General features: G+C 35.8%; 2 protein-coding genes across 3 annotated transcripts in view; both read right to left on the bottom strand.

Annotated features, from left to right (window-relative positions):
- Positions 1 to 3170, bottom strand: part of LOC136822730 (neuropeptide Y receptor type 6-like) — an 81357-nt gene extending 78187 nt beyond the window's left edge. For both annotated transcript variants that reach the window (XR_010848938.1, XM_067079010.1), the window contains exon 1: positions 3134 to 3170. The gene's annotated coding sequence lies outside the window, so the exon portion shown is untranslated. The remainder of the gene's footprint in view (positions 1 to 3133) is intronic.
- A 6918-nt stretch (positions 3171 to 10088) lies between these two features.
- On the bottom strand, positions 10089 to 14535 carry LOC136822771 (WD repeat-containing protein 87-like). Its single transcript, XM_067079053.1, has 4 exons — positions 13017 to 14535; positions 12290 to 12514; positions 11459 to 11740; positions 10089 to 10751 (listed from the first exon to the last, which is right to left on the bottom strand). Exons 1-4 carry the CDS (start codon positions 14533 to 14535, stop codon positions 10171 to 10173), a joined length of 2607 nt encoding a protein of 868 aa, XP_066935154.1. The 3' UTR covers positions 10089 to 10170.
- Positions 14536 to 15951: the final 1416 nt, after the last annotated feature.

The raw sequence follows: 15951 nt of genomic DNA, 5'->3' as shown, positions 1-15951 counted from the left end.
GTCTGGTAGATGGATCTTCTTCACCGTTCTTTTGGTATGGTGAAATGAAGAACATTTTGAGGTTTGATGCAACTTGATCTTTCTTCTTCTCTTCTTCATTGTTACCACTATCTTCTTCGTTAGAATCTTCTTGGTTTTCTTCATTATCTTGTTGTTCCTCATTTCCTCCGTCTTCTTCACTTGGTTCCTCTTCACTTTCACCTTCTTGAGCGGGTTGTTCTTCAGAAGTTTCCTCAGCTGGTGATTCTTGTTGTTCTGACACCTCATCCTCAGCTTGATTCTCATTGATATCACTCTTACTTTGAGCTTTCTTCTCTTCAACTTTAGGTGCTTCTTTAACATCCTTATTATCAGCAGCTGGTTTATTGGCGAATTCACTGCTGGTCAACGATTGCCCATCATCGAAAGATTTACTTTGCTCTTTAGTAGCTTTCTCTTTTGGTTCTTCCTTAGCTTCAGCTTTCTCAGATGCAGCTTTAGAGTCTTTAGCTCCTTCTTTGGTAGCATTAGCATGACCTCCTGGTACTGGAGCAGCTAATACACTAGCATTCTGAGCAATAGCATCACGTTCATATAAATTACCACTTCCACTTCCCTCTTCTTCAGGGATTAATTCTTCTGCAGTGTCTCTAGCAAATCTATATTTAGCATTAAATGGTAAGCCATTAACAGCCACACAAAAAACCACAAGTGATAACACAAGTAAATTGCCTTTGACCGGCAACATGATTTATTAAAAATATTCTTCCTTCCTAATATTATTTTCAAAAATATTTTATAATATTACCGACACATTGAGAAAAAATTTTAATCGCTAAAATTTTTCTCAAGTATCAAATAATAAAATTTGAATTGGTCTTCTCCGATGAAAAAAAAAGTTTACTGAACAAAAGATACGCCTTGGTAATTTTACTTCATTAATTATTCATGAAGAAAATACTCGTTAATTGTTCTTTCTGCATAATATTTAGCACACTTTAGGCATGCTCGTGACAGGTGTTTGGTTCATTTGCCAGTAAGCAATAATTTGTTTGTACAAACTTTAATTTTCACTTCTTCGTCTAGTTAATTATGTCTAATTAGAAAGTAATCAAAAGCACAGTTCAACATTGTTTTGTCTCTGTTTCAATTAACATAACGTGAACGAACTATTTCTGTGAAAAATAAAGAATGTTATTGTGCCCAACCAAGCTTAAAGAAACAAGAGTATCATTGTTTATTGTTTTAAGTTTCTTTTGTTTGCTTTGTTCACATCATTAGAACCCACGGCAAACTATTCTTCTGTAGATCGGACAAATATCCATTCTACAGCTCGGTCTTAAGCTTGGAAATATTGTATTTTGAAGCCTTTTACTGTAAAATTATATAGGCAATTTGCTCTGGATCTAATCTAAAATAAATTTAGAGTTTGGGCAAGAATGGCATTTTCAGCATTTCCACTTTAATTCGATTTTGGAGGGGCTTGGTAGCTTCCAGATTATTTTCTCAGCCTTTTTCGAAAACTCTTGAGCTTATGGATCATGAGATCCTAAAATCCCCAAGTCTAAAAACATTCAAGTTTTTTAATAAAAAGTCCAAAATTTTTGAAACCTTCGAATGTTCTTACCTTTTTGAGTTTTAACCTGAAAATGTTCTAAAAATTTTTTTAATTGCACTATTTTGTTAGTATTTTTTTTTGCAATATCCTAAGATATTAAGTGTTTTAGAGTCCATAGAACCTTAAAATATTTGTATATGTTCTCAATATTTTCAGTAGCGTAGCCAAGAGGGACGCAAAATTTGTGTAGGAGAGCAGATTTTTATGACACTGTAATTATCTATTTATGGCATTAAAAGATAATTATAATGGCATAAAAATCTGCTCTCCTATACAAATTTTGCGCCCCTCTTGGCTACGCTACTGATTTTTATCCGCATCTTATATAGTTTGTTAAGAAAAAAAACATGTAAGTTAGAGCACTTTAAAATAATTTGTGGTTTCTAAAATTGTGCAGGGAAATCCCATTTTGTCAAGTATTATGACCACTGTCGAACGTGCTAACCGCACTGGCTCAACTTCAGTATCTTTGAAATCATTCGTAGGCCCAATTGTAAACTTAATGGCTTAAGGAAAATTTTAGCATTTCTTAAATAGGTTCAACTGGCTCAACTTCAGTATCTTTGAAATCATTCGTAGGCCCAATTGTAAACTTAATGGGTTAAGGAAAGTTTTAGCATTTCTTAAATAGGTTTTAGTCTCGTTTAGGCTAAAAACTTGTCCCCAGGCCCCAAAAATTATAATTTTCGAAAAATAAAAAAACCGTTCCAAAATATTTTCCCAAGGAACAAGGGTGCCAAATTTCAACAAAATCAGACAATTTTTGAAGTCTCCAGCCTGCCCCAAAGTTTTAGCCTCGTTTTGGGACTAAAACTCGTGACCACGCCCTTAAAAATGAAAAAATACCCCCAGGGATTCGCCCAAGGATCAAGTGCGCAAAATTTCAACAAAATCGGACAATTTTTGTCTCCAGCCTACCCCAAAGTTTTTGTGACAGACACACAGACAGACACACATTCTCAGATTCTAGCTCAACTGAAGTTGAGAATAATTGTGGGTTCTGTCGTGTTAAAGAGAGAAAAAACGTCCAAAATAAAGAAAACACGCCCCTGTATCACACGCCAAAAAGAATTTTGTTCCTGGTGGGAAAAAAATACCCTACTATTACAAAACGCACTTGGAAATTGGAATGGGGGGCTGGAATTGACTTTGTTTTCATCCCCATTAAAAAAACTCAACTCACTTCCTACACTGCACTCTTTTTTCATTAGAACAACTTTATAAGAGCAATGCGACTCAAAAATGCCAAAATATAACAACATTCTAAAAACAACCCGCAGCCTGGAATGGCTGAGTTTTGGGCAAATCAAGAGTCAAAACGGTAAAAAAGGCTATCATACCAGAAATCATCCAAATTTTCCCTAAAAATTAGAACAGAATAAGAACAATTTTAGACTATAAGTGTCAACAAAAATAAGAACAGAGCCAAGTCGAAACGAAAAATTTATAAAATTAGTTCTTTAAAAAAAAGTGATTTTAATGGGGTTATTGGGCCTGAAATAAAGAGAATAATCAGATACGTAAATACAAGTATACCTTTTTAAAAGTCAACCAATAATTGTTCATCCTACAGTTGTTCCCAGTTACAAAATCTGAAAAATGGAGAAATCACAAGATGAAAATCGAAATCAATACTACACGATTTTTTATAAGAACAAACTAAATAAGAACATAGGGCTTCGATGGCCAAAATGTTAAGAACAAGTGAAAAACATTTTAAGGATTTGCGGACTCTAAAACACCCAATTTCTTAGGAAAATAAACAAAAATACTCACAAAATGGTGAAAAAAAGAACATGTTAAGAACATTTTTAGGCTTAAAATTAGAAAAGTTAAGAACATCCAAAGGCTTTAAAAAGTTTAAATGTTGTTATAAAAAAATGTGGATAGATTCACAAACTTGATTTTAAAGACATTTTCAAAGACGGTGACCCATCGGATCCTTTTCACTCAGTAAAGGATAAAAATCTTGTAATAGGAATATATGATCATTTTAATTGCAGTTTTAAAATTCAGTGAGATGATTTTGAAAGGCTATTTTCCTATCTCATGGGATGACAACTTTAAAAAACACCCCTGTCTCTGTACCCCAGTGGGTCTTGAGCAGCAAGTGGGGTTAGATTTTTAAAATTTGAAATTCCCTGGGAAGAGTTGAAGAGTGAGAAACTTCAACTTTTTGCGCGAGCTTGGGTACCTTTAATGTTAGTTATTCAAAATCTAATCGTATTGGTACGTGTTGGTATATGGTACTAATTTAAGTCTGTTCCAAAAAAAATCCATAGTAGGCTAGAAATGGCTAAACATGGCCAAAAACGCAAAAATGGACCCACTTTGGAGGACTGTAACTTATGAGCCAAGAAAGATATGAAAAACCTGAAAACAAATTTGAAATCATCAAAATTTCAGAAAAATATTAATTCAAAATTTTAGAAAGAATTTTAAGTCTCAAAATCAGCCGCTTCAGATTATCTTTTCAACGAGATATGACTTTTAATTATATATTTTCTCCTTCAAGAGCAATGTATCAAATAGCGCGGACTGGCTTTTTTTTTAAAGACTCTAGTAACCATTTTTGATCAAATGGCGCCTGAATCCATACTGTTATTGTCACAGAGATTTAGCGAGGCTTCGTAAATGAGAAAATGGGGCTATCGAGTAGCGATTGGTTCTTTTACCGATTTTTTTTCACATGGTTAATTTCGCTTTAGCACCAAAGTTTATCCTTTATTAGTGCACTCTGTGGTGTGAATAAATTTTCTGTGCATATTGTGGATTTAGGTCAATACTTCTCTATGAGAAAATAATATTTTGTGATCACCTCCGGAAAATCTCAAATTAGAGCAAACAATGACCACAGACCTTCACAGCCAAAGAACTTGGAAATTGTCGTACAAGCCAGGTAAGATAATTACAGATAATACTTGTATTACACCCCTGCCTCACAGCATCGGTGGAATTTTTTGCCATGGCGGGGATAAAAATTCCAATTGAAATCCCAATGGGGATATAAGTTATTTTGTTCCAAGATCATAAAATTCAGTTGAAATGGTTTTGGAGTGCAATTTTTACATTGAGTTTGAATAGGGACGCAATCAAAGTCAATTTCTCAGTGGGTCTGAAATTGTAGGGTATTTTTTCTCACTGGAGACGGAGTTTTGAACAAATTTTTGAGTGGTTTGTGGGCCCCACAGGGTCTGTGAAAAATTGTTTTAGGTTTGTTTGCAGGCCTTTATCACCTTTTGACCTGCAAGTTCCGCTATGGTATGTTAATACATAAATCATTTAATCAAAGCAAAAAGATAGCGAGTAGACTCGAAAAAAAGTAACGCTGGTTCACTATCGTATGGGCTCCTTCGATCACCCAGTAAGTGACTTGAACCACCCTCCCGCTCTACAGCTACGGCTACAGAGAGCCTTTTTAAGTATAGTTAAATGATTTTATTGGTGCGGGGGACCATTTTACCCTAAAACTTATAAGGCTGGGAGGGTATATTTGGAGCCCCCAAAACGGAGGTCGTCATTAAAATGAGGATTCTGACATGTAGATTTATCAGAGTTAGACGATTTTTGTTTATTTTGAAAGAATGATGATTATACTTAAAAATGAGCACGTTTTTGATGGTTTGAGACAGATTCAAAATAACATATTTGTGTCTGAAGGAAATATTTTAACACCAAAATTAGATAAAAATTGCATATAACTCACTATAGCTCCTTGGATATTGAAAATAAGTAATGAAAATGGGGTAAAGGAGACTTTCTACACCTAATGCCGTTAAGAAAATGCAGATACATCTGTGACTTTAGAGGATGGATATAGCATCTTAAAGGTCAACCAGTATGCTGGGACCGTAGAATCAGCATTGATAAAACCTAAAATTCTAAATATGAGGAACAGCAAAAAATCTTGGAATTCCATTCCTATCAGCTTGGGGTAATAGCTGATAACAAAAAATTAACATTATATATAAAAATTTTCGCTGAATCAGCAAAAACGGCGAATTCTGTCATTTTTTTGCAAAATATAGAAGAAATACCTTGAAATACCTTTCAAGCTCAATATTTTCAGTTTCAGCTAAGCTTTTTTTCTAAAATTTTCACAGCTTATTCCATACATGAATGGAACTATTTTCAAAAGAGATTGGTTTCAGAAACTTGATTAAGACGTTGTTAAATCAAAATTGTCATTTTGAAAATTTCTAAATTTTCAGCTTTGCAATATCGAAAATCTTGAAATATTTCATAAAAATCATAAATTTTATATCCATCGGGTCGTAACTTTAGGGGTAAACACAAATATGTTCATAGTTTTCCCCCTATTACCACTGGGCTTAATAATTTGATTTTAACTACACCTCCGTTTTGGGGCCCCAAACCTGCGTTTTGACAACCAGCGGTATACTGTAAAAATTCTATCAAACAAATTTATGCCCAAAACCCTCTAAATCACATTTCCAAACTATGGTAAAAATTTTGTATTCATATCCTAAAGATATCTCGAGAAATCCCTAAAATTGCAAACCTCCGTTTTGGGGGCCATTAGAAAAAAGCTACCTATCTTTAAGCGATTGAAAAATATTGTTGAAATTGAAAATTTTGAAAAAGAACTGTCGGGAAATAAAGTAGAGATGTTAAAGTTTTTTATGCAGCAAAGATTTTTGTAAAACCTCTTTTCCTCTAGATTTGAGAGAAATTCTAAATTTGATCGACGTTTTGGGGGCCACATGCTGTATGCAATTTGGGCCATTTCGGGTCCAATGACGTCATCAAAACCTGAAAAAGCGATATCTCGAGTTTGACAAGGATTTAAACAATACGATTGCCCCTCATTGGATCGGAAATCATCAAAAGAATCTATTTGATCAATGAAGAAATAGTTTCAGTCATGTGAAAAGTTCATTACACCTTCTATGAAAAACATTAAATTTGCAATATTTATAGTGTTCATCCATTCAAAGTTTTTTTTTCTTCTTTGGGCTTACAAATGAGATTTTTTTACCCTCCCCACCATCCAAAGGGCTTATGATACGTTCAGCTTATCCACTCCTCGGCGGGTGCGACGCCGGGCTAGTTATTACAAAGCGGCTAGCCATAGTAGGCCACAGCTTACAGAATAAGTCTCTTATTCCTCTTGTTTAAACGCTTCTCCATATATTATGAAAATTAGAAGTTAAAAATAGTATATTTATAGGAAAAGCTAAAGCAGTAATATGTAAATAGATTACAAATGCTTTAAATTTAATGTGTAATAATAATATGATGAATATAACCAAGTTTTATCATAGAAAATTAAGAACAGATAAGACTCAATAATACCTATAATCAAGCTTAAAAGCAACATAAGAACGATATAAGCCCAATGAGACATCACTACAAGTCTGTCTCAATATAATCTTTAGCGGGGACAAAAAAGATGGCAACTTTTGATAGAATTTCAATTAAAAAGCGGTGTTGTGCTTGTTGAAGAGATATTTGAGGGTGGATTAATGTCGAACTTCTCAAGGCATTGCTTACATATCAAAGAATTATAGGAAAGTAGTGGTTTAACCCCTGATATAAATAGGGTTAACTCTATTATCAGACCTCCATAGCTAAGATATAGCATGAAAATCTACAAATAAACAAAAATTTCTTTCAGCTTACCGAAGGAAATGTGAAAAGTAACAAAACAATGGCCAAAGCTTCCATGATAAAAATAGAAAACAACATATACAATCCCGCAGCCGTAATATTTGGCACAAAAGGGGAATTCCCTTAAATTTGAAAACCGCAAGTGATTTTTAAGTGCTTTAAAGTACGGTTGGAAAGATGAGTTATAACTTAAGACCTTAAGATCTCAGAATCTAAAAGCTCAAAAATGTTCCAATAAGGCTGAGAATATAGCCTGGAAAGCCACTTAACCCCTCTCAAGTAAAAAAATCCAATGAAACAAAGTGGAAGTACTGAAAGTGCAATTCTCGCCCGATCTTTAAATTCTGAAAAACGTTAAAATACCCAAAAGTGCCAATATATTTCGGCGCCGATTGTAACACATATAAGAGCATCATCTTAAAAATAAAATTATTCATAATAACAACTGTAACAGATATGTTGCAAAAATTCTTCAACAATTTCATCTTCAGAACAAAAATGTTTTACATAGAAATGCAAATGGTCAACATTTTGCTGAATACGTGGTACAACATAAATGAAGTTAAAACTTTCTGGTACAGTAATATCAATTGTGAATAATCCATAATCATTGAATTGCTTTTCGGGCGCCAAAATATTCAATTTTAAGTTTGTGATAAGACTGACAACAGCATTTAAAACATCTATAGAGGTTTCACCAATTATTTTTACGTGATTCAAATTTTCATTTTGTAAGGTTAGATTTTCTTCATAAATCATCTTCAGGAAAGGGGTTGTTAGAGGTAAGTTAAAATCGAGGTTTAATATACCGTCTGCCATCAGCAGTTGGTCTGGAATTTTAACGGTTAAATTATGATATTTGATAAATGTAGAAACTTCTCTGGTATCAGGTGGTAGTAAATAGATACTTGCATATTTTGGATTGAATGGTCGTTCGATTGTGGAGGGTAGAATATTTGCGATTTTGAAAAATCTTATTTGATCTCTGTCTGATTTGATGCAAACATCCTTTCCTTTTAGAAAGTTATGTGGTAATTCCAAATCCAGCCTTAATTTTGATACGATAAATTTTAGTTTTTGAAGCCACGATTCTTCAAATTCTGTATCAAATACGGAAAAATGGGTCACCCCGCCCAAAGCACATTGAATACCATCATATTTCAAAAGATTATAGAAGTTATCAAAATTATACCTCTCGCCATCGCTGAAGAAAACACAACTGCTTATAGTCATTGTTGGTGGCAACCTGATCAAAAGTCCGCATTTCGAAATGAAACAAGCTACGCTGTCGTAATCGCCAATTTTATCGAACCTTACATTGGCGTACTTTAATTCTGGAAAACTCTCTTTTATAGTGCGAATCTTCTCCGTCAGTTTAGCGAGACATGTAAAAAGCTTTAAGCAAGCCATACACTTTTTAGAATCCGCATCAATGATTACAGAGTCCCGATTATATATCATACTAGGCGGAACTTTGATTTCCAATATCTGCAAATGATGAAGCAGTACTGCATACGGCTCCAAAGGATGTTTTGAAACAAAAGACGGCATGATCTGTGCTTTAATGACTCCCTGCAAACCGTGAGTGCTTATTTTTCTTCCGTGTTGAAAAGCATCCAGAAATGTGATGTGATTCACACGATCATCCATTGTTAACGTATCATTCAAAATCATGGATTCTGGAATTTTCAACGAAAGCTCAAGTTGATCCATGAGGAAGAAAGCATTTCTCCTGCTCTTTTCATTAAACTTTCCTCGCAGTTCAACCATTTTAAACCCATCGCATTCAACATTCAGTTTATTTTCGCAAACAAATTCAATGAATTGATAACATTGTAGATTCCTAGCATCTATAGTTAGTTCAGTTCGCTCTCTAGAACTTGTAAACATATACCTCGGGATCTCTAAAGATTTTAGATTCAATTTTTCAATCAGATACAAGATTTCCTCTTTGTTGAAATTACTTATTGGTTCATCTATTGTCAGCTTTCGAAAATGGTTTTGTACTTTGATTCTGTCTCCATTTCCATAATAAAGTGATATGAAGTGATTACACTCGGGTTTTGTAGTAAGTGATAATCCAGAGCAGCTCCACATGCAATTTGGCAGTTTCAGTTCAAGGTTCAGATACCAAATAAGAAAAACTATATTCCTTTTTTCAATACCGATAGGACAACCAAAAATTTCAACGGTGGCAAACGGACATTCAATTTTGAATTTAGCTTCGTAGAAAACTGTCAAGAATTCTTGACATTCCGGTATGGTTGTGTCTATGACTAATGAATCAAAATAGATCATGCATTTCGGAAATTCGATTGTATTGCGAGAGATAAATTTTTGAAATGTTCGGGCTTGAAATGTTCCTTGGATCCTCTTAAAAAGGCTTGATTTCATTCGATGAACCCCTGTTAAGCGAGTAAAGAACTCAACAAATAGCTTATTGTCGTTTTCTTCGAGCAACCTAAGAATACCAAAGATAATAGGTGAACAACTTGACAACTCACGGTTAGTTAAGTAGGGCGAAATCCCTTTAGTCACACAAAAGAAAAGTCCCGTTAGGAACTCTTGAAGCACAATGTGCTTAAACTGGTATATCGGCTCTTGTATTTCACCACGACTATACTTAACAATGAGGCCAGTCTGCTCCAAATGAATAGGACAGTTCAAACTTTTGATATCCTGTTCCGTGAATAAAACTTTGTTGTTCATGTAAGTTTTCACTGAAAGAGTCATCAGCGAGTAAACAACCTCAAAAATGGTGTTATCTTCCAGAAGTTCAATCAATGTTTTGTAATCTTTCGTCCCAACACCATGCATGTGGTTTCTTAGGAACACAAGACAAGCGTACATGTATAATTCTGTATGCGTGTTCAGTGGCTTCGTGATCAGGTCTTCGCTATAAACATTCACGATAACCCAAATGAATACAGGTACAGATGCCATTACACGTAAATTCTCTGAGGTTTTAATCGCTTCTCGAACACGATTCGCCTTTTCAGTGTTACCTGCAAAGAATTTTTCAATATATTTCTCAACATTAGCTTTACTGAAACCACAAACTTCAACAGTTTTAATGTTAGTTGCCACTTTCGTTGAGTGCCTTTCCATTTGATGTATTTTTCTCTTGATGAAATCACAAGCTTTGGTCGACCACAAGCAATGCATTTATGTCCTTTTAGAAGAGGTCCTTGGGTGTTGATTAATTCTGATAATATTTGAATGGATGTCAAAGATGGACTGTTTTTGGATACCTCTGTTTCATAAACACCATGAACTTCGTCAAGACCGTCGATGATGATTAAGACTCGATCAGCTATTTGTGCAAGGTTTTCCAAAGAAACTATGGAGAATATTTCGGGATACTTTTCTGTGAACAAATCTTCAATTGATGTAATACGCCCAGTCAATCGGTTCAGTTCTCGACATGAAAACAAGAAAATGAATTCTAGAGGAAGGTCAAGTTCAAGTTCCTTTTTTGCCCATTTTAACGTATACATTTCGAGCATCGTCGTTTTGCCCATACCTAAGACAAAAAAATACAAATTATGTTAACCTATCAAGAGCCATTGGCATCTTATAAGATAATTCCCGGTAGGTCTAAATGCCACGACCGGCGCCGTCTTATTTTTGACCCCACCTGAATTAAGTCGAGAGTGACAACATTTTTTTATTTTGGGTGTGAAGTCTCGTTGAAATCAAACAAACAATTTTCCGAAATTTAAAGTGATGGTACTTCTATACAGTGGTCCCCACAGAATGAGAGTTTACCACAAACATTGGACCGTGCCTGAAAATTATCTGAAAAAAATCATCCGAAAAAAAAACACCATTCACCCCGGGGAGGGGGCTCGATTTTAAACGACAGCATGTTTGACAGTATAGTTTGATTTCATATCTTATTTGCTAAAGGCACCTAAAAGTGAGCCAGAGATGTCGACACAATGTGTAAAACAAATCAAAATGGGCGCGGGTTAAAACTTTGTCAGATTTTTACTGTCAGACTTGCAATTCAGTAGTCCCCAAACACACCCTTACAGTGTATCCGGCTAAAAGAAAACCCTTATAGTGCGCTCTTTCAAAAGTACACCCTTACAGTGCATTTAGAGGCTCTCGAAAAACCTAGGGCTGCACGTGGGTCAGACCATATGAGTGCCACCTCCCGCCGGGTATTCAACCGACAGCCTCCTAAGACTGTAACTCTTGAACAAAAAGCTAGAAGAATAAAAATACCTCCAACGCCACGTACGAATACAGTGTCATTCTTTTGCTGAAACAAATCATCGAGTTCAATACTCTCTTTGTCGAAATATCTTTGTTCCATGAGCGCTTTTCGATCAGAGTTGTCAATTTCACTGTCGACAACGTTTGCTTTAAGGACAGCTAAGTCTGTATACATATCATTACTGTTGTAATACGATGTCTCTTGACTTCCACTCAAAGATTGGTTAGCAAGGGATATGATGACTTCTTCAGAGTATCTACATCGGAGTTTGGTAGATGCAAGTTTTATGTCTACAAAGACAGAAAAGACAAGGTAGGAGAAACGATTTAGTGGTCTAAGGCGTCAGCACTACCTGGCGGGGGGGGGGGTACTACCCTTGCCGACCGACGGGGGACTCGAAATTTGCGAAAAAAGTGACCCTGAATGGGACTAAAATTCCAAAATTTTGATGATGATGATGATGAGATGAAATTTTCTACTTTTTCCCCAAATTTTCCAAAAAAGGCACCCTACGAGGGACTGATTTTTCTATTTTAGTATTTTTGCGACCCTAACTGGGACTGGTGGAGGATAAAAAAGGTACCCTAACCAGCGGCGCATTCCCATAACCCATTTTGCCCTAGAACCCGATTCATTGATACTCTCTAATTATTTCATCGAATAAGGGAGCGTATTGAACAGCAAAGCGTTGTTTAGGAATGTTTAGGAACGTTTTGCGAATCAAAAAGTGTAAACTGTAAATAACTAAATCATTTGAGAAATCTAGCTAGGTACTAGTTTTAATTTGCTCATGAATTCGGAAGGTATAGGCGAAAATCTAAATGTGGAAGAACCTGTACCTTCGGTAATAAGTGTATTTGCAGTGATAAAATCTACGATGTCTGATCTTTCGAGTCGCTCGAGATGAAACTTGATACGAGACCAAGGTACAAATTTAAGGAGCTCATAAACATTATCTTCTTCCACATTTTCTAATCCTAGTCGTTTAAGTAATTCGTCTTCCTGTGGACCAATGTTTGTTAAGATGTGTTCGAGAACCTCAGCCAAACAAAGACCTCTTGGTTCTAAGATAAATAACATATAAGAATCGGGTATGTGATCTTTCAACAAATGTAATAAACCAAAGGAAAGATCAGATCCACTCTACAGGATACTGTTTTTAGAGTTGGCATTTTCTTACCGTTTTCTCTATATAAAACGTTTAAACTGTGGCTCTAAAATAAGTCATTCATAAAAGCTTTTTGAGACCGTTGAGAAACTCGTGTTGCTGAGATAGCTAACCTGCAGTCCTAGCACGAAGGTAAATCATTCAGCTACGGTGCGTAAGGTTATGAGTTCGACCCCAAAGCTAACCTGCTTACTGAGGATCCTGTGAAATGAACCCTTCTTTTGGACTAATTTTAGTGCCAGTCGCTAGTCAAGCCATCACACTATTATTATAAGTACACCATGATTGTCTAAGGGTTGAGTAATTTTAACAATATTTGCGGGCCGAGTCTAAGAGCTGCTGTTAAGTTATATTCCATACTGTATCTATCATATTGATAAAATTCAACTTGAACATACCTAGCGATTGGTCATTTTTCTCTTGAGGAATGGCTTGGATAAAATTAAATTCCTTTTCCAAGCGGTCAATTGTTTGTACAAATTTTATTTCGTTCTCGTTTATTTTCTGTGTCAAGTCTTGCAAAGACTCTTTATTATCAGCTAAATTATTCGCTTGTTGTTCAAACTTTGCATCGAGGCCAGCTAAATCAAACTGTTGTTTATTTAATTGATCACCATGCTTGGCGAGTGTTGCTACATTGTTAGCGAGTGCTGTATCATGGTCGGCGAGTGTTGTATCATGGTCGGCGAGCGTTGTATCATGATCGGCGAGTGTTGTATTATAATCGGCGAGTGCTGTATCATACTTAGCGAGTGCTTTATCATGATCAGCGAGTTTTGTATCATTGTCGGCGAGTGCTGTATCATGGTCGGCGAGTGTTGTATCATGGTCGGCGAGCGTTGTATCATGATCGGCGAGTGTTGTATTATAATCGGCGAGTGCTGTATCATACTTAGCGAGTGCTTTATCATGATCAGCGAGTTTTGTATCATTGTCGGCGAGTGCTGTATCATGGTCGGCGAGTGTTGTATCATGGTTGGCGAGTGTTGTATCATGGTTGGCGAGTGTTGTATCATACTTGGCGAGTGCTGTATCATGGTCGGTGAGTGTTGTATCATGGTTGGCGAGTGTTGTATCATGGTCGGCGAGTGTTGTATCATGCTTGGCGAGTGCTGCATCATGCTTGGCGAGTGTTATATCATGGTCGGCGAGTGTCGTATTATTGCCAGCGAGTGCTGTATCATGCTTAGCGAGTGTTGTATTATGGTCGGCAAGTATGGCGTCATGGTCGGCGAGTGTTGTATCATGGGTATTTAACCTATTCTCGTGATCCTTAAGTTCTAAGTCATGTGCAGTAAGTTGGCCGAGAATTTTTTTGGAGAAAAACGAAAGAGCATTTAAGACAGTGCTATTTCGGACATCTAAAGTAATGGTTCTTAGTATATTGGTATTGTAATTAACCAGTAAAAGACCTTTAATGATCACTTCCCCTTCAGTCCAACGAAGGTTGAAATCATGTGGTGTAATACCCCTCGCATCTCCATGAATGAGGTCATTTCTCCACCTGCGGGCACGGAGAACGAATGCACCCAAACTCATGTCAGTTGGTGATGGTTCCTTTTTCCAACCATTTGTAGGCGGTGGTAAATTAGTGAAATCAATTATCAAAAGTATGATCAAAGTGATATCGAACTTTGAACTATCTGTTTGATTACTACCAGTAGGTAATAAAAGTTCAATTTGATCTTTGTTTAAAAGTTTCTTTCCTTTTAGTTGGTTGATTTTATTTTGATGTTTTTTAAGTTCTGTGTTTAGAAGAACAGGATTTGAGGGGAGTCCAACATAATCAGTCTGATTGTACTTGTTATGCAAGACATTAAGAAGAGATTCTTTCATTGGCTCATGAAGTAAGGTGGCAAGACGCAACCAATATTCTATCTCTTGGATAGCCTTTGTGACAGTGATGTAAGTAGACATTTTGAAAGTTTACTATTAAACTTCGTTCAAATCGTTAAAGTTTACAAGTTTAAAAAATAGTAATTACAGTACACAGGAAAAAAAATTAGATTTCCAAGGTTGGAAATTTCAAGTTTTCTTAGTTGGAAAAAAGATAAAATCCAATGGAAAATCCAACCTGGAAATGTGGGACATTCTCCAAGGTTGGAAATTTTGCATTTTCCATGGCTTGGAATTTTCAAAAATCCAGGTACTGAAAAAAGCCAAAATCCAAATTTAGCAAGGTTGGAATTTTTTAAAATTCAGTTGGAAAAAAGCCAAAATCCAAATTTAACAAGGTTGGAATTGTCAAAAAAAACAGGTGGAAAAAAGCCAAAATCCAAACCAAACAAGGTTGGAATTTTCGAAAATCTAGTTTGAAAAAAGCCAAAATCCAAATTTAACAAGGTTGGAATTTTCGAAAATCCAGGTGGAAAAAAGCCGAAATACATGGTTGGAATTTTTGTAAATTCAGGTTGAAAAAAGCCAAAATCCAAAAAGTGATGGCAGAGATGTGGAAAAGAGATCTTAAACAAGGTTTTGTTTTCGTGAACAGTCACTCGCTAGCCTAGGCTCGATGGCTCCCGGTCAATCTCTCGTTATTGTTCGCACAGATACGTGGTTGATCTTAGATCACTCACACAGCTCAGCAGGGCACTATTTGAAACTATGACACAAGTACCCTATTGTGCTTCACTGTGCGAACTCACTGCGATTGGCCGAGGCCGCTCCGAAGGGACGCCTCACTTGACGGAAGCTTACAGCTTGACTGCTCACATTATAACCGAATATCTAGGTTAGCTATACATCAAAACAGTTTTGAGCGAAAAATCGCTTGTGGTTTTCTCAAAGGACATGCGCAGAAAATGGTTAGAAAAACGTAATTTCCACATGGATTTTTAACGTTTTCCAAACTGTTTGAAGAAACACAAATTTCCAACCCAAAAAGTCTAGTTTTCCAATCGAAAGAGTTTCAATTTCACAAAAATTTAATTTCCACATGGATTTTTAACGTTTTCCAAACTGTTTGGAGAAACAAAAATTTCCAACCCAAAAAGTCTAGTTTTCCAATCGAAAGAGTTTCAATTTCACAAAAATGTAATTTCCACATGGATTTTTAACGTTTTCCAAACTGTTTGGGAGAAACACAAATTTCAGACCCAAAAAGTCTAGTTTTTCAACCTGAGGTATCAAATTTACAAAAATATGTATTTTCACATCGATTTTTGACCTTTTTTTCAATTCCCAAACTGTTTGGAAAATAAAAATTTCCCACCCAAAAAGTCATGTTTTCCAACCAGCCTTGGAAAATTGTCATTTCTACATGTTTTTTTTTCACTTGATTTTTCAAGGGCATTGGTTTATTCTGGAAAAAGTATAATGTACCAGAGGAACTAC

This window comes from Clytia hemisphaerica, unplaced genomic scaffold (assembly GCF_902728285.1).
Source record: "Clytia hemisphaerica strain Z4C2 unplaced genomic scaffold, Clytia hemisphaerica genome assembly, whole genome shotgun sequence".
NCBI classification, from domain to species: Eukaryota; Metazoa; Cnidaria; class Hydrozoa; order Leptothecata; family Clytiidae; genus Clytia; species Clytia hemisphaerica.
This window is presented reverse-complemented; position numbering and strand designations above follow the sequence as displayed.

Coding starts and splice junctions, on each gene's coding strand:
- LOC136822771 (XM_067079053.1), bottom strand. CDS start 14,535: ATGTCTACTTACATCACTGTCACAAAGGCTATCCAAGAGATAGAATAT. Junction 12,515..13,016: donor GAAAAATGACCAATCGCTAG/GTATGTTCAAGT, acceptor TATTTATCTTAG/AACCAAGAGGTCTTTGTTTG. Junction 11,741..12,289: donor AAATACACTTATTACCGAAG/GTACAGGTTCTT, acceptor CTGTCTTTGTAG/ACATAAAACTTGCATCTACC.